The following is a 16,332-nucleotide window of genomic DNA, read 5'->3' as shown; positions in this document are numbered from 1 at the left end:
GTCAGGTTGGATGGGGAGCGTTGCTGCACAGCTATTTTCAGGTCTCTCCAGAGATGTTCGATCGGGTTCAAGTCTGGGCTCTGGCTGGGCCACTCAAGGACATTCAGAGATTTGTCCCGAATCCACTCCTGCATTATCTTGGCTGTGTACTTAGGGTCATTGTCCTGTTGGAAGATCAACCTTCGCCCCAGTCTGAGGTCCTGAGCAGGTTTTCATCAAGGATCTCTCTGTACTTTGCCCCATTCATCTTTCCCTCAATCCTGACTAGTCTCCCAGTCCCTGCCGCTGAAAAACATCCCCACAGCATCATGCTGCCACCCCCATGCTTCACCGTAGGGATGGTGCCAGGTTTCCTCCAGACGTGACGCTTGGCATTCAGGCCAAATAGTTCAATTATGGTTTCATCAGACCAGAGAATCTTGTTTCTCATGGTCTGAGAGTCTGTAGGTGCCTTTTGGCAAACTCCAAGCAGGCTGATTAATAATAGAGCAATAAAGCCCTACTCAAGCTTTCAGATGGTGACAATGTGTCTTCTTTTTTTGGGATGGGATGGGTGTGCTGCCAAAATGGTGCTCAGGTTCATTTAGATAGGATGTTGATGAGGCAAGTGTGTATCATGTGATAATGATATTTAAATGCTCTGGGGCATGTCAGACAAAGTGTATTGTAGCCTACAGTGAATGGGAAAATAATAGTAATTAACTAATTCATTTAAATAACACTTAAGAAGCTTGTCATGTCAACATCATTGTTTTGATAATAATGGTAGACTTTACTCTACCTTTAAATGTCAAATCGAATAGGCCTACCTCAAATATTTTTTCTTTCTTCAAATATACTATTTTTTCCTCCCATAAACATTGTCATACTGAAAAGAATGTCTGAAGATGATGCGTACATAAATCAACTCTGAAATTTAAAATCAAACAGATGTTACATTTGCTGTGGTGATAAAGTTGAATGAATAACCTATAATGTGTCGTCATCTTTCTACAACACTATATGAAAGGTAATACTCTGGAAAGGTTACTACATTACATTTTATTTAATTGTTTTAATGTTTTTAACTAATGATGAATGGGTTCAAAGTTGTAACTCAAGATGATAAAGGTTAGCAAAGTACATTATTGTACATACTGTACGTTGGTTGACATTTAAGGATAAAACAATTGACATTTACAATTTAATAACTGGTTATTTCCTTCAGGAGAAACAACACCAGTTGTAAATTCAAGGAGGTGGCAGACTGATCATTCCTTACATAACCTTGATTTAGAAAAACAACGGTTTTATGGTTATTTTCTTTTTCCCATTCTTACATGTCTGGAAGGTGATGAATCTGGAATGTTCAAAATAAACAGTTCCTCATATCACTCCATCCATATAATATTGGACTGCTGCTTCCCTCCCATTCGGTTTTACCTCATTTAACCTGGGGATGAACACCTTGACTGACTGGAAGTAAGAAATATACATGGAATCTTTATTGTTAACCAAAATAAATAAATGGTAAATGCTTCAATGGATGATAAAATGACACAAAGGTATAGGTCAGAAGGGACAGATAAAACGCTGTTGCCAAATTCTGGAGGAATTAAACCACTGGTTCAACATCAGCTGACCCATGACTGACTAGAGCACAGCTAACTCACCAAAGTTAAATATGAAGCCAAAATGAAATGATGGAAATGAAATCAGACATAAGGCTGTTTTGTTAAAAAATTAAACTATTTAAATTCTTCAACTGATGGCAAACAAAAAAGGTACGTTATTTAAAGCTTTACATACAAGCTTGCCAGCAACATCAAAAAGCTACAAATTGCTATTTTTCTCTCTCAATAAAAGCAAGATATCAACCAATTTCTCTATCCATTCTCTTTTTTTTATCCATTCTTACATCAGACATGCAAGCATTAAATTATCCTTTGCTCATGGAGAAGTTCGTTTTGACAGTTTGTTGCTTGCCATTCCAGATTAGGCGATTCCAGACGTGGTTGGGCAGAACTCTAAGCATGGAGCAGTTTGATTGGCCAACCGCTAGTAGGCAGAGCTTTGGCAAGGCATAGTTGGCGGGACATTGGATCCACACAACTGGCCTTTTTGAAGGTAAGGATTTGGGGGAATGAGACGGGAACGGGCAGGTTCGGCTGTACACAAAAGTGAGCCGTTGTCGTGGCAATGCAAGGGTGGGAGGGCGAGGTCTCTCACATGGACTCGAACTCGTCGATGCGCTGCTTGGTGTTGCCCTGGCGGATCTGACGCAGGGTCTTGTACTTGTCCCTCCCAGCCTTCACGTTCTCCGCATGAAGCATGTCATTCTGGGTCTTCTTGGTGTCGTCCCTCGCCTGGGCCAACTCTGAACTCAGAGCCTGACAGAGGGAGAGGGGAAGAGAGAGGACACTTAATTTTGATAGTTGCAGACAGATTGTGTATAGTTCAACAAATTATCAGCAAACTGTTGATCCACTAACCCAAACAATAGTCCTAGGCCTAACCATAACCCTAACATTTTTTTGCAGTTGATATCTTGTTGATAGTTTGAGCCTCTAGGGGTCTATCCACCCTAATGGCGTCTCAGGCTCTGCACACTCCTGGATTGCATTTTACCTGGCAGGTCACTCCTACCAGGCGGCGTGGAGAGGATCTGTGTCTGCACAACGTGCTCTCACTACTGGTGTCTCTAGGCCCTCTCCTCTTTTCTCTTTACACCAAGTCTCTCGGCTCCGTCATATCCTCACATGCTCTCTCCTATAATTGCTATGCGGATAACACTCAACTACTTTCTGCTTCCCCCCTTCTGACACCCAGGTGGCAACACGGACCTCTGCATGCCTGGTAGACATCTCAGCTTGGATGTCGGCCCACCACCTCAAGCTCAACAAAACAGAGCTGCTCTTCCTCCCGGGAAAGGCCTGCCCGCTCCAAGACCTCTCCATCACGGTTGACAATTCCACGGTGTCCCCCTCCCAGAGTGCAAAGAACCTTGGCGTGACCCTGGAAAACACCCTGTCGTTCTCTGCAAACATCAAAGCAGTGACTCGCTTCTGCAGGTTCATACTCTTCAACATCCATAGAGTACAACCTTTCTTCACATAGGAAGCAGCGCAAGTCCTAATTCAGGCACTTGTCATCTCCCATCTAGACTACTGAAACTCTCTGTTGACTGGGCTCCCCGCTTGTGCCATCAAAGCCCTGCAACATATCCAGAATGCCGCAGCCCACCTGGTGTTCAACCTTCCTAAGTTCTCCCATGTCACCCCGCTCCTTCGCACAATCCACTGGCTTCCAGTCGAAGCTCGCATCATCTTCAAGACCCTGGTGCTTGCTTACGGAGCAGCAAGGGGAACTGCACCTCCCTACCTTCAGGCTATGCTCAAAACCCTACACCCAAACCCGAGCACTCCATTCCGCCACCTCTGGTCTCTTGGCCCTCCGAGCCCTACGGGAGGGCAGCTCCCGCTCAGCCCAGTCCAAGCTCTTCTCTGTCCTGGCTCCCCGATGGTGGAACAAGCTTTCCCCTAAAGTCAGGACAGCGGAGCCCCTGCCCATCTTTAGAAAACATCTGAAACCCTACCTCTTTGAAGAGTATCTTAAATAACTCTCACGGCGCCCCTGACACCCCCCACACAAAAAAATAAAAACTTGCACTGCTTTTATAAAAATAAAAAATAAATTACGTATGGGTGGTCCCGGAAATCAAACCAACTATCCTGGCTTTGCAAGAGCCATGCTCTACCAACTGAACTACAGATGACCATTGTAATGTGTTGTTGTCTCACCTAGCCATCTTATGATGAATGCACTAATTGTAAGTCGCTCTGGAGAGAGCGTCTGCTAAATGATTAAAATGTAAAATGTAAGTAAGGCCACGTCTTCCTTAGCCTACCTGCAGCTGTTCCTTGACGCGTTCGTTCTTCTGGGCCTCTGTGACACGTTCCTCCTCTCTGCGGTGGCTGGTGACCCCATCACTGTGCAGCTCGGTGCTGCCCTCAGCATTTGTCTCATCCTGCTCATCCTGCTCTGGCGCCGGGGGTGATGACATCACAGACTTCAGCTCCTCTTTAGTCTTCTCCAGGTCCTCCTGGGCTGAGATGGCCTAGTGGGGAGGGGGGAGGTTAATGTATATACACAAAGACAGGGACATCTGTATTTAAAGGTAATGCAAGTGTAGGGCCTGAGCAGGCCAGAGACTTGTAAAAAGCAATAAAAACACACGTACTAAAGTAGCGGGTTAACATGCAAATAAAGGACAGACACACACATTTTACATTTTAGTCATTTAGCAGACGCTCTTATCCAGAGCGACTTACAGTTAGTGAGTGCATACATTTTCATACTTTTGTCATACTGGCCCCCCGTGGGGATCGAACCCACAACCCTGGCGTTGCAAACGCCATGCTCTAGCAACTGAGCTACACACAATTTTTAAAATCCTCGCTCACACACAATTTCAACCTCAGCTCCCACACATACACAAAACTTTCAGCAGTTATTTTAGGAAAGGTGTTATATGATTTGGTTTGAGGGCACACACCCCCACACATTTAGACACAGACACTATTGTAATAATGCATTAGTCCAGTAAGCCCAGGGGGCCGGGCAGGGGGCATGCAGGGGATCAGAGAGAGGTAGCGGAGGTAACCGTTACTTTGTGTTGCCATTCTGTCGCTTCATCTTCTTTTTTCCTCTTGGCCTCTTCAAGCAGAGCGATTTTGGCGGTGAATTCTCCTAGCTCAGCGGCCTGTGAGCGACAAGCACAAGGCACCCTGCTGTCAGACACACCAACACACTGACCACCAGACTGCAAGAGTTGAACATGGCCCACTCTCCTCCACATGAAGTTTAATGACCAACCAATATCAACATTTATTGACACATGGTTCTGTGGTGAGTGCTGTTACCATGTTATACCATCTATGAAATATTACCTGGAATACCAGAGAGAGAGGGAGGCTAGTGTGAGGATAGAATTCCCCCTGGGGCAAGCTGCCTGCACATTAACACCTCAATCACCTCAGGGCCTTCCAACACGGCATCAAAGCAAATTCATCAATGTTATTTCCCTACGCATGAAGAGATAGTTCACCCAAATTACATTTTGGTTTCCTTACCCCGTAAGCAGTCTATGGACAAGGTATGCCAGCAATTCATGTTTTGCTTTTGTTTACCTGGCCACTGTTTCAAATACTAACCTTTTAGCATTTGTAGCACAAATGAAATGCATGTCAATGGTATCTATTTTTTTTGGGGTCCAAATCATCTATAAGCAACTTCATTGAGTTATGCAATACATTTTTAGATATTTTAGGATGATTTGGACATGAAGTCTCTCTCTCTCTCTCTCTCTCTCTCTCTCGGAGCTGAAGCACAAAGTTGAGCTTAGGCATTTCAGGTTAAATGCCAAGATGAGGAATAACCAACCAAATCACCTGTGGAATGCTAGTAAAGCCATCCATAAATCTAGTGTGACCAGTGGAGGTGTTTACAAAAAGTCAGTCTCACTTATTTACATACAACCGTATGTATTGACATGGTGATAATAGAGCAGGGACAGGGTTATTACAGTGATGATATGTTTAAGCAATAAGGCAGAGGGGGTGTTGTATATGGCCAATATACCACGGCTAAGGGCCGTTCTTACGCACGACACAACGCAGAGTTCCTGGATACAGCCCTTAGCCGTGGTATATTGGCCATATACCACAAACCCCTGAGGTGCCTTATTGCTATTATAAACTGGTTACCAACATAATTAGGGCAGTCAAAATAAATGTTTTGTCATACCCGTGGTATACGGTCTGATATAACACGGCTGTCACCCAGTTTATAATGTAGAATAGAGAATTTACAACTGTTTTAGTGTGAGAATTGCACAATCCAGAGGAGATTGTTGACTTAGAGAATTGCTGTATACCTGCCTACGGTAGGTATATTTACATGGTTTTAACTACAGTAAGACCTATACATCCTACCTTCCTTCCTTGACGTAATCAATGAATAGAAAGCAAAGTAAGGTGTCTTATCGTATCGCGTTCACTAATAATTTCATATAAGTTCTGTGATTTCTTCAAGGAAGGAAGGAAAGAAGGATGCACTGAAAGTATGTTAACGGGGCCCTGATCCAAAGCGGGGCACAGACTGGTGATGTGATGTGAAGTGTTACCAGTTGTTCCTGGTTCTTCATCTGGTCAGCAGCCTGTTTAACCAGCGCTGCCTTGGCCTCCTCTGCTGCCTGTCTCTCTCTCTCCAACCTCTCTGCCTCCTCCTTTGCTCTCTTCCTCTCCTGGTCCAACTCCAGGGCCCTGCGTGTCTGCTCTTCCAGCTCTGTATGAGCGCGCACAGACAGACACAGACAGACAGACAAAGATACACACACACACACACACAATTAGTGATGACAACAATTTATGACAAATATACTCCGATCTGAGCAAGAGTCGCACCCATCTTTCCTGACATACATTCACACATGAATCTCTATACAGTGGGGGGAAATATTATTTAGTCAGCCACCAATTGTGCAAGTTCTCCCACTTAAAAAGATGAGAGAGGCCTGTCATTTTCATCATAGGTACACGTCAACTATGACAGACAAATTGAGAGAGAAAAAAATCCAGAAAATCACATTGTAGGGTTTTTATGAATTTATTTGCAAATTATGGTGGAAAATAAGTATTTGGTCACCTACAAACAAGCAAGATTTCTGGCTCTCACAGACCTGTAACTTCTTCTTTAAGAGGCTCCTCTGTCCTCCACTCGTTACCTGTATTAATGGCACCTGTTTGAACTTGTTATCAGTATAAAAGACACCTGTCCACAACCTCAAACAGTCACACTCCAAACTCCACTATGGCCAAGACCAAAGAGCTGTCAAAGGACACCAGAAACAAAATTGTAGACCTGCACCAGGCTGGGAAGACTGAATCTGCAATAGGTAAGCAGCTTGGTTTGAAGAAATCAACTGTGGGAGCAATTATTAGGAAATGGAAGACATACAAGACCACTGATAATCTCCCTCGATCTGGGGCTCCACGCAAGATCTCACCCCGTGGGGTCAAAATTATCACAAGAACGGTGAGCAAAAATCCCAGAACCACACGGGGGGACCTGCAGAGAGCTGGGACAAAAGTAACAAAGCCTACCATCAGTAACACACTACGCCGCCAGGGACTCAAATCCTGCAGTGCCAGACGTGTCCCCCTGCTTAAGCCAGTACATGTCCAGGCCCGTCTGAAGTTTGCTAGAGTGCATTTGGATGATCCAGAAGAGGATTGGGAGAATGTCATATGGTCAGATGAAACCAAAATAGAACTTTTTGGTAAAAACTCAACTCGTCGTGTTTGGAGGACAAAGAATGCTGAGTTGCATCCAAAGAACACCATACCTACTGTGAAGCATGGGGTGGAAACATCATGCTTTGGGGCTGTTTTTCTGCAAAGGGACCAGGACGACTGATCCGTGTAAAGGAAAGAATGAATGGGGCCATGTATCGTGAGATTTTGAGTGAAAACCTCCTTCCATCAGCAAGGGCATTGAAGATGAAACGTGGCTGGGTCTTTCAGCATGACAATGATCCCAAACACACCGCCCGGGCAACAAAGGAGTGGCTTCGTAAGAAGCATTTCAAGGTCCTGGAGTGGCCTAGCTAGTCTCCAGATCTCAACCCCATAGAAAATCTTTGGAGGGAGTTGAAAGTCCGTGTTGCCCAGCGACAGCCCCAAAACATCACTGCTCTAGAGGAGATCTGCATGGAGGAATGGGCCAAAATACCAGCAACAGTGTGTGAAAACCTTGTGAAGACTTACAGAAAACGTTTGACCTGTGTCATTGCCAACAAAGGGTATATAACAAAGTATTGACAAACTTTTGTTATTGACCAAATACTTATTTTCCACCATAATTTGCAAATAAATTCATAAAAAATCCTACAATGTGATTTTCAGGATTTTTTTTCTTCTAATTTTGTCTGTCATAGTTGACGTGTACCTATGATGAAAATTACAGGCCTCTCTCATCTTTTTAAGTGGGAGAACTTGCACAATTGGTGGCTGACTAAATACTTTTTTTCCCCACTGTATGTTATGAAACAAGAGGAGTACTCAAATAATCTCCCATGGAATGACAGTGTTTACCTGAGAAAGGCCTGACCTATATTATAAACACAGATTTCTAGAGGCACCATAATGTCAGCACTACAGCCTCAACGGCTCATAATTGTCCACGACTTCACTCAAATAGACCCAGGTATGTTATGCCCTGTCCTAACAGAAAAGCTGTGGTGCAACAAGTCAAGGGCCAACAACAGAGAGAATGAATGTGCTTGTCCCTGTTCCCATACCATGATATAACAGGTGGCAGTGTCATCCTATGCCCATCTCTAACTGATATCCCATTCCTCACTCCTCCTGATAAGAGGTTAGTATGCAAATTCCAATATTGCGCACTGTAGCTGTGAACTTGTTCTGTGGTAATTGAATGTCTGAACACCAGCTATGTACTACAGTGGGTGTTAAGGCGTCAGCATGCTTCAGTTCGGCTAGCGCCTCGGCTAGCCAAACCTAACAAGTGTGCTCGCATACTCCCTTAAAGACCTTCGCTTGAAAAAACAGAAATAAACGGCAATAGTACTGTTTGTCTATTTTGAGACGCCGTAGCCAGTATACACTTCCTCAAAATAGTCTGAATTCATCTAAAATAACTCAAGAAATCTGTCATTAATTTTTACCTAGGAGATCTTAGTCGCGCAATTTTACATCCAACTAAGATGTTTGGTGCAGTATTTCTCGATGAAAAAATGTGCATGAAAACGAGTCGTCTCTCGTTGAATGACAACAAATACTTTATTGAAGAATCCCTACTGTTGACCAATCACTGACGAAGGGGTGTAGACTTCGGCTCCGAACTTCAGCTTGACTCTAGAAAAACATTTGTGGCGGAACAACCGAAAAAAACCTCACAGAAGTCCAAAACTAACAAAAATGTCACAAAATGTAATCATAATATATGCACGAACTCTTGCGAAATGTTTCGGCTGGGAAGCATGCGGACGCCTTTAGTGTTACTCCAGGGTGTTGCTTGCAAGGCTATGACATTTAAAAGTAAGTGAGAGAATGCAAATCAGTCTCCTTTTCAATTTTCCTCTGAAGTATCCTTAGTGCGCGCGTGTGTGTATATATAAACCTTTCTGGGCCTTTAGCGTCTGTCCCTCAATCTGTCTGAGTCTCTCGATCAGCTCGTCCTTCTCTTTCTCTATCTTCTCCCTCTCTTTCTCTGCGTGCTCTCGTTTTTTCTTCTCGTTTTCTAGCTGAGCTCTGTAAAACAAAAGAGGATGAACATGCCTGGGCTAAGGATTCATTAAACTAATTGTAGAATATACTGCTCATTTCATTCAATATCAAATTATATTTTCATGTATTTTCATGTATAAAATATGATCACAAAACAACATTCTGCAACTAAGATGCTTTACGAAAAGACAAGACACACAAAAATGCACATAAGAGCCATACAAACAGTGGTGGAAAAAGTACTCAATTGTCATACTTCAGTAAAAGTAAAAACGTAAAAGCTATACATCAAATATATTAAGAAAACCAGATGGCAGACAGGGGCACACTCCAACACTCAGACATTAATTACAAACGCAGTATACAGTATACATTTGTGTTTAGTGAGTCCGCCAGATCAGAGGCAGTAGGGATGACAACGCGTTATATTGATAGGTGTTTGAATTGGACCATAATTCTGTCCTGCCTGAGCATTCAGTACTTTTTGGTTTCAGGGAAAATGTATGGGAGTAGAAAGTACATATTTTATTTAGGAATGTAGTGCAGTAAAATATATATAGTAAAGTTAAGTATAAATACCCCAAAAAACAACATAAGTAGTAATTTAAAGTATTTTTAAGCACTTTACACCACTGCATACAGAGATATCCAGTCCATGGCTGTATCTCAATAGCCTCTTTGGACCATCCTGATCTCCAGAGAGCAGCTGTCAGGATGGTAGATCAGGCTTGTATCTCAATTTTATTTCTGTAATTCCCTGTATCCTCTCTTCTCCCCTCCTTTTGGGAATCAAGGAAATACAGAGATTTACCTTTTATGTGGCTCTAATGCAGACCAGACATATTTTAATACAATGCTGCCCCCTTCTGGACAGAATCACAACCACGTCTGCATGCGTTCCTCCAGTACTGTACCTCTCCATCTGTTTATGGTGTTTCTCCTCTCGGGCCTGGGCCTTCATCTGCTGCACCTCGATGGTGTCAGGCTTCCTCCTCCTCATGTACAGCTCGTGGTTCCCCATGCACAGCGCCAGGATACGCTTGTTGATCCGCAACCGTGGCGCGTAGAATACAAAGTCCTTCAGAGAGAGGAAGAGGGGAGAGAAGGGCAATGTGGAGAACAGGGGTGGCTAACTCTACTCCAATGTCATTATTATATTCTCATTGTTTATTGTACATTGTGTTGTATTATTTCCTCCCACCATCCCCTACCTTCCCGGTAGACTGATCCCCTACCTTCCTGGTAGACTGACTTACTGGGGCTTTCTTGTCGATGGGTTTGATGACAAACTTCTTGTCGTTGAAGGAGATGTTTCTGATCTCGCTCCAGGGGAAGCCAATCTTTGGTGTCAACCTGGGGAGGAGGGAAGGGAAAGCACAGACTATCAAAACACTACACTAGTACAGTAATATGCAATGGGAAGGTAACTGTCTACCTACAATACATCAGCGTAGTACTAAATGAAACTAAAGGTACCATCTATGGCCAGCGGAGGGCAATAGTGTCATGGAATATATCTGACAAGGCCATGCTCAGGTAGCCACAAAAGCTATCTTACCTTACACTCTAAAATAATTGATGATTAAATATTCCACATTGTATAAGTCAGTGTTTCGTACTTGTCCTCGTGTTCGTAGATATTGAGTCCCAGTGCATCCACACCCAGCCACAACTCAGTTCCCTTCTTGTTCTTGATCTCAAAGTAGTTGACTCCATACATCTCCAGGTCCTGGGCTATCTTCAGATACTCCATCATTGAGTCCTCTCTGTGTACACAAACACAAATTGGAAAGTTATAACTTGTGTAGAGGAGAAAGTGTGATACAAACACTCTCATACAAAGCACACACAGACAGAGACCCTACCTGAGCATGCCTGTGTGTTCCTCGTGCCAGGTCTGTATTCTGTCCTCCCATTGCTCCTTAGTCAACTTGTGCTGCTCCAACACTCTGCAGGATACACACAGGGTTATTCAAACAGAGCCACAGTAGAGGCCTGGCATCAAAAGACAGCACAGATTTATAGTGACGGAGAGTTGAGCCACTTTACTAAAGAACAGCTCATTTAAAAAAGCTCCCTCTGAGGGGGACAGCACACACTCCCTCTGAAGGGGACAGAGAGGGTTAGAGGGAGACCTAGAGGGTTAGAGGGGGACAGAGAGGGAACAGAGAGGGTTAGAAGGGGACAGAGAGGAAACAGAGGGGGACAGAGAGGGAACAGGGGGGGACAGAGAAGGACAGAGAGGGAAAGAGGGGGACAGAGAGGGAACAGAAAGGGAACCGAGGGGGACAGAGAGGGAACAGAGGGTGACGGAGAGGGACAGAGAGGGAACAGGGGGGGACAGAGAAGGAACAGAAAGGGAACCGAGGGGGACAGAGAGGGAACAGAGGGTGACGGAGAGGGACAGAGAGGGAACAGAGGGTGACGGAGAGGGACAGAGAGGGAACAGAGAGGGACAGAGAGGGAACAGAGGGTGACGGAGAGGGACAGAGAGGGAACAGAGGGTGACGGAGAGGGACAGAGAGGGAACAGAGAGGGACAGAGAGGGAACAGAGGGTGACGGAGAGGGACAGAGAGGGACAGAGAGGGAACAGAGGGTGACGGAGAGGGAACAGAGAGGGACAGAGAGGGAACAGAGGGTGACGGAGAGGGAACAGAGAGGGAACAGAGGGTGACGGAGAGGGAACAGAGAGGGACAGAGAGGGAACAGAGGGTGACGGAGAGGGAACAGAGAGGGACAGAGAGGGAACAGAGGAATTGGTGTGGGGTACAGACCTCTGTGGCAGCAGGCGGTCGGAGGTGAGGTAACCAGGCTTGTGGATGTCTCTGTTGTAGTCTGCATACTTGGCCTGGACAGAGTAGGAGGCCAGCAACACGGCAGTCTCTGGAGGACAGTAGTTCTCATCGTTCAGGATGGCCTCCTTCACCTGGCATGGGCAGGGAACACACATACTTTGTTTGGATCTGCAATGTACATTGTGAGTACAAAGGACACACTGTAGAAGTGTGTGTGTCTGTTACCTGCAGGAAGAAGAGTCTCTGTGTGATCTCCTGGATGAGCTCCTCAGACACGTCCTCAGGGAAGAACTTGGCTCTGAACTTAAACTGCAGAGGGTTCTCCTTCTTCACATCTTGCTGCGTCACCTTCTTATTGAGTTTGAGCCACGTGCTGTAGTCTTTACTGTCTGTGTACTGCAGGCCAAAAAACCACACCTCCCGGAGACCCACTGTCTTCACCACCTGAAAACACAAAATGCATAAATTATCACATAAATTATCAACTCTCTCTCGCTCTCTCTCTCTCTCTCTCTCTCTCGTGTGTCAAAGTATACATATAACAAAAATGGTGGGACCAACAGCAATAATAATAATAGTAGTGGAAATGGGATTACCATTAACAGCAACTACAACAACAATATTAATGAGAATAACAATACATTAAAGCAATAGTAGTAGACCTGTCTCAACATGACTGAGAAGCCACATGACATGGAATATTATTGACATTACATTGCACTTTCACTGGCTGTCCCTCAGGTTGTGGCAGGAGGACACATATTTGGCTACACCCAATTCTGGCTTTTCACCCAATAAATATATATATATTTTTTTTAGTTTCAAATTCTTTGTACTGAATGATAATTTTGGGAAAGAAAGATTCTCTTAGGTCTGAGTATTTGTCACAGTGTAATAGGAAATGCAGCTCTGTCTCTACCTCTCCCCTGGGGCAGAGTGAACACAGCCTGTCCTCTCTGGGCAGCCAGGTTCGCCTGTGATGACCGGTCTCTATAGCCAGACTGTACCTAGTCAGTGTTTTCCTCAGTTTTCTATCAGTCACAGTGGTCAGATAGTCTGCCACCATGTACTGTCTGTTTAGAGGCAAATATCATTGACATTTACTTTGATTTTTTGTGGTGTCTTTCCAATAGGTGCATATTTTTCCTTTTTGCTTCGTGATGATTTGGTTAGCCCAGATTTTCTGAGTGCTGTCCTGAGGCTTTATGGTGTTGGTTTGGGTTAGTGAACTGAGCCTCAGAACCAGCTGGCTGAGGGGACTCTTTTCTTGTTTAATCTCTTGACATTGTAGAGCTGTGTGATGGAATGTTTAGGGGTCACTTGTTTTTAGATGGTTGTAAAATTGTATGGCTCTTTTTTCTATTTGAATAAGGAGGGGGTATTGGCCCAATTCTGCTCTACATGCATTATTTTGAGTTTTTCTTTGCACTTGCAATACAGTCTTGCAAAAATCTGCATGCAGTTTTTCAATTGGATGTTTGTCCCATTTGGTCAATTTATTATTAGAGAGCGGACCCCATACTTCGCTGCCATATAGAGCAATTGGTTCTATAACTGATTGGAACATTTTGAACCAGATTCTAATTTTAATGTTCCTTTTAATGGCATAGAATGCTCTTCTTGCTTTGTCTCTCAGCTCATTCACAGCCATGTGAAAGCTACCTGTGTTGCTGATATTTAGTCCTAGTGTCACGCCCTGACTCAGGGGACTCTTATATGTTGAGTCAGGGTGTGTATATTCTTTGTGGTGTTTTCTATGTTTTGATCTATTATGTGTAGATCTATGTTGGCCGGTGTGGTTCCCAATCAGAGGTAGCTGTAGCTCGTTGTCTCTGATTGGGGATCATACTTAGGCAGCCTATTGGCACTAGTGGGTTGTGGGATCTTGTTCCTTGTAAGGTATGTTGTCTGTGCTACCTTGGACTTCACGTTTCGTTTCGTTTATTGTTTTGTCGAGTGTTTATTACGTTAATAAACATGTACGTATATCACGCTGCGCCTTGGTCTGTCCCGTCATTCAACGAACGTGACAGAAGATCCCACCAAACGAGGACCAAGCAGCGTGTCCAGGCGGAGCGGATGGCCATGTCACAGGTGGCCAATTTGTGGTCATGGGAGGAGATATTTGCGGGAAAAGGACCATGGGCTAAGGTAGATGCCGAGGCAGGAGAGGAGCAACGGCAACACGGAGGAGGCCGGTCGAGGAGGAAGCCCGAGAAGCAGCCCCAATAAAAAAATTTGGGGGGGCACACGGGGTGGTTGGCGGAGCCTAGGGTTAGAGCAGAGCCAACTCCCCGTACTCACGCGAGGAAGCGTATGACTGGGCAAGCTCCGTGTTATGCGGAGCTACGTACTGTGTCGCCAGTGCGGCGGCACAGTCCTGTACGTCCTGTGCTGGCACCACGCACGTGCCGTGCGAAGATGGGCATCCAGCCAGGACGGGGTGTGCCGGCTCAACGCTCCTGGTCTCCAGTACGCCTCCTCGGTCCCGCATATCCTGCGCCAGTTCTACGAACGGTATCGCCAGTGCGCGTGCACAGCCCAGTGCGTCCTGTGCCAGCGCCCCGCACGTGTAGTGCGAAAGTGGGCAGCCAGCCAGGACGGGTTGTGCCAGCTCTCCGCTCCAGACCTCCAGTCCGCCTTCAGAGTCCGGTCCGGCCCTTTCCTGCTCCTCGCACCAAGCCAGTGGTGCGCGTCGCCAGCCCGGCCCGGCCTGTTCCTGCTCCTCGCACCAAGCTAGTGGTGCGCGTCGCCAGTTCCGGCCCGTTCCTGCTCCTCGCACCAAGCCAGTGGTGCGCGTCGCCAGTCCGGCCCGGCCCGGCCCGTTCCTGCTCCTCGCACAAAGCCAGTGGTGCGCGTCGCCAGTCCGGCCCGGCCCGTTCCTGCTCCTCGCACCAAGCCAGTGGTGCGCGTCGCCAGTCCGGCCCGGCCCGTTCCTGCTCCTCGCACCAAGCCAGTGGTGCGCGTCGCCAGTCCGGCCCGTTCCTGCTCCTCGCACCAAGCCAGTGGTGCGTGTCACCAGCCCGGCCCGGCCTGTTCCTGCTCCTCGCACCAAGCCAGTGGTGCGCGTCGCCAGTCCGGCCTGTTCCTGCCCCTCGCACCAAGCCAGTGGTGCGCGTCGCCAGTCCGGTCCGGCCTGTTCCTGCTCCTCGCACCAAGCCAGTGGTGCGTGTCGCCAGTCCGGCCCGGCCTGTTCCTGCGCCTCGCACCAAGCCAGTGGTGCGCGTCGCCAGTCCGGCCCGGCCTGTTCCTGCTCCTCGCACCAAGCCAGTGGTGCGCGTCGCCAGTCCGGCCCGGCCCGTTCACTCCCCTCGCACTAAGCCAGTGGTGCGTGTTCCTAGTCCGATCCGGCCCGTGCCTGCGCCTCGCACCAGACCAGTGGTGCGTTTGTCCAGTCCGGCACGGCCCGTGCCCGTTCCACCGGTGCCTGGTCCGGCACCGGTCAGCTGCTCCACTCCGGAGCCAGAGCAGTCCGCTCCACCGGTGCCTGATCCAGTTCCGGTCAGCTGTTCCACTCCGGAACCAGAGCAGTCCGCTCCACCGGTGCCTGATTCTGCACCGGTCAACGGCTCCACTCCGGAGCCAGAGCAGTCCGCTCCACCGGTGCCTGATTCAGCTCCGGTCAGCGGCTCCACTCCGGAGCCAGAGCAGTCCGCTCCACCGGTGCCCAGTCCAGCTTCGGTCAGCGGCTCCAGTCCGGAGCCTGACGTCAGCCCCTCTCCAGGTTCGGGGTCTCTCACACCAGGGTCTGGTGTATCGTGGGAGGAAGGAGAGGGGAAGCAGCGCGCTGAGGTCCAGACCGGACCAGGGGCGTAATGGGGGGGAGGAGAGATTGTGGTCGTCACGCCCGGAGCCGGATCCGCCTCCGAAGTGGAATGCCCACCCGGACCCTTCCCTGTCATGTCAGGTTTGTGCGGTCGGAGTCCGCACCTTTGGGGGGGGGGGGGTACTGTCACGCCCTGACTCAGGGGACTCTTATATGTTGAGTCAGGGTGTGTATATTCTTTGTGGTGTTTTCTATGTTTTGATCTTTTATGTGTAGATCTATGTTGGCCGGTGTGGTTCCCAATCAGAGGCAGCTGTAGCTCGTTGTCTCTGATTGGGGCCCATACTCAGGCAGCCTATTGGCACTAGTGGGTTGTGGGATCTTGTTCCTTGTAAGGTATGTTGTGTGTGCTACCTTGGACTTCACTTTTCGTTTATTGTTTTGTCGAGTGTTTATTACGTTAATAACATGTTTATTACGTTA

At 46.9% G+C, this 16,332-nt stretch overlaps 1 protein-coding gene across 4 annotated transcripts in view; it reads right to left on the bottom strand.

Annotated features, from left to right (window-relative positions):
- Positions 1-1,469: 1,469 nt before the first annotated feature.
- The window catches only part of LOC121571672 (radixin-like), a 47,618-nt gene continuing 32,755 nt past the window's right edge, over positions 1,470-16,332 (bottom strand). For 2 of the 4 annotated variants that reach the window (XM_041883269.1, XM_041883271.1), the window contains 11 exons: positions 12,309-12,527; positions 12,063-12,214; positions 11,153-11,236; positions 10,907-11,053; positions 10,499-10,640; positions 10,202-10,365; positions 9,181-9,311; positions 6,164-6,324; positions 4,649-4,741; positions 3,887-4,096; positions 1,470-2,369 (listed from right to left, as the gene is read on the bottom strand). In XM_041883269.1, the coding sequence (XP_041739203.1) occupies positions 2,205-2,369; positions 3,887-4,096; positions 4,649-4,741; positions 6,164-6,324; positions 9,181-9,311; positions 10,202-10,365; positions 10,499-10,640; positions 10,907-11,053; positions 11,153-11,236; positions 12,063-12,214; positions 12,309-12,527 (1,668 nt within the window). In that variant the 3' untranslated portion in view covers positions 1,470-2,204. The remainder of the gene's footprint in view (positions 2,370-3,886; positions 4,097-4,648; positions 4,742-6,163; positions 6,325-9,180; positions 9,312-10,201; positions 10,366-10,498; positions 10,641-10,906; positions 11,054-11,152; positions 11,237-12,062; positions 12,215-12,308; positions 12,528-16,332) is intronic. The other 2 variants (XM_041883270.1, XM_041883272.1) reach the window with 2 other exon arrangements.

Source organism: Coregonus clupeaformis, chromosome 40 (genome assembly GCF_020615455.1).
Source record: "Coregonus clupeaformis isolate EN_2021a chromosome 40, ASM2061545v1, whole genome shotgun sequence".
Classification (NCBI taxonomy): domain Eukaryota; kingdom Metazoa; phylum Chordata; class Actinopteri; order Salmoniformes; family Salmonidae; genus Coregonus; species Coregonus clupeaformis.
This window is presented reverse-complemented; position numbering and strand designations above follow the sequence as displayed.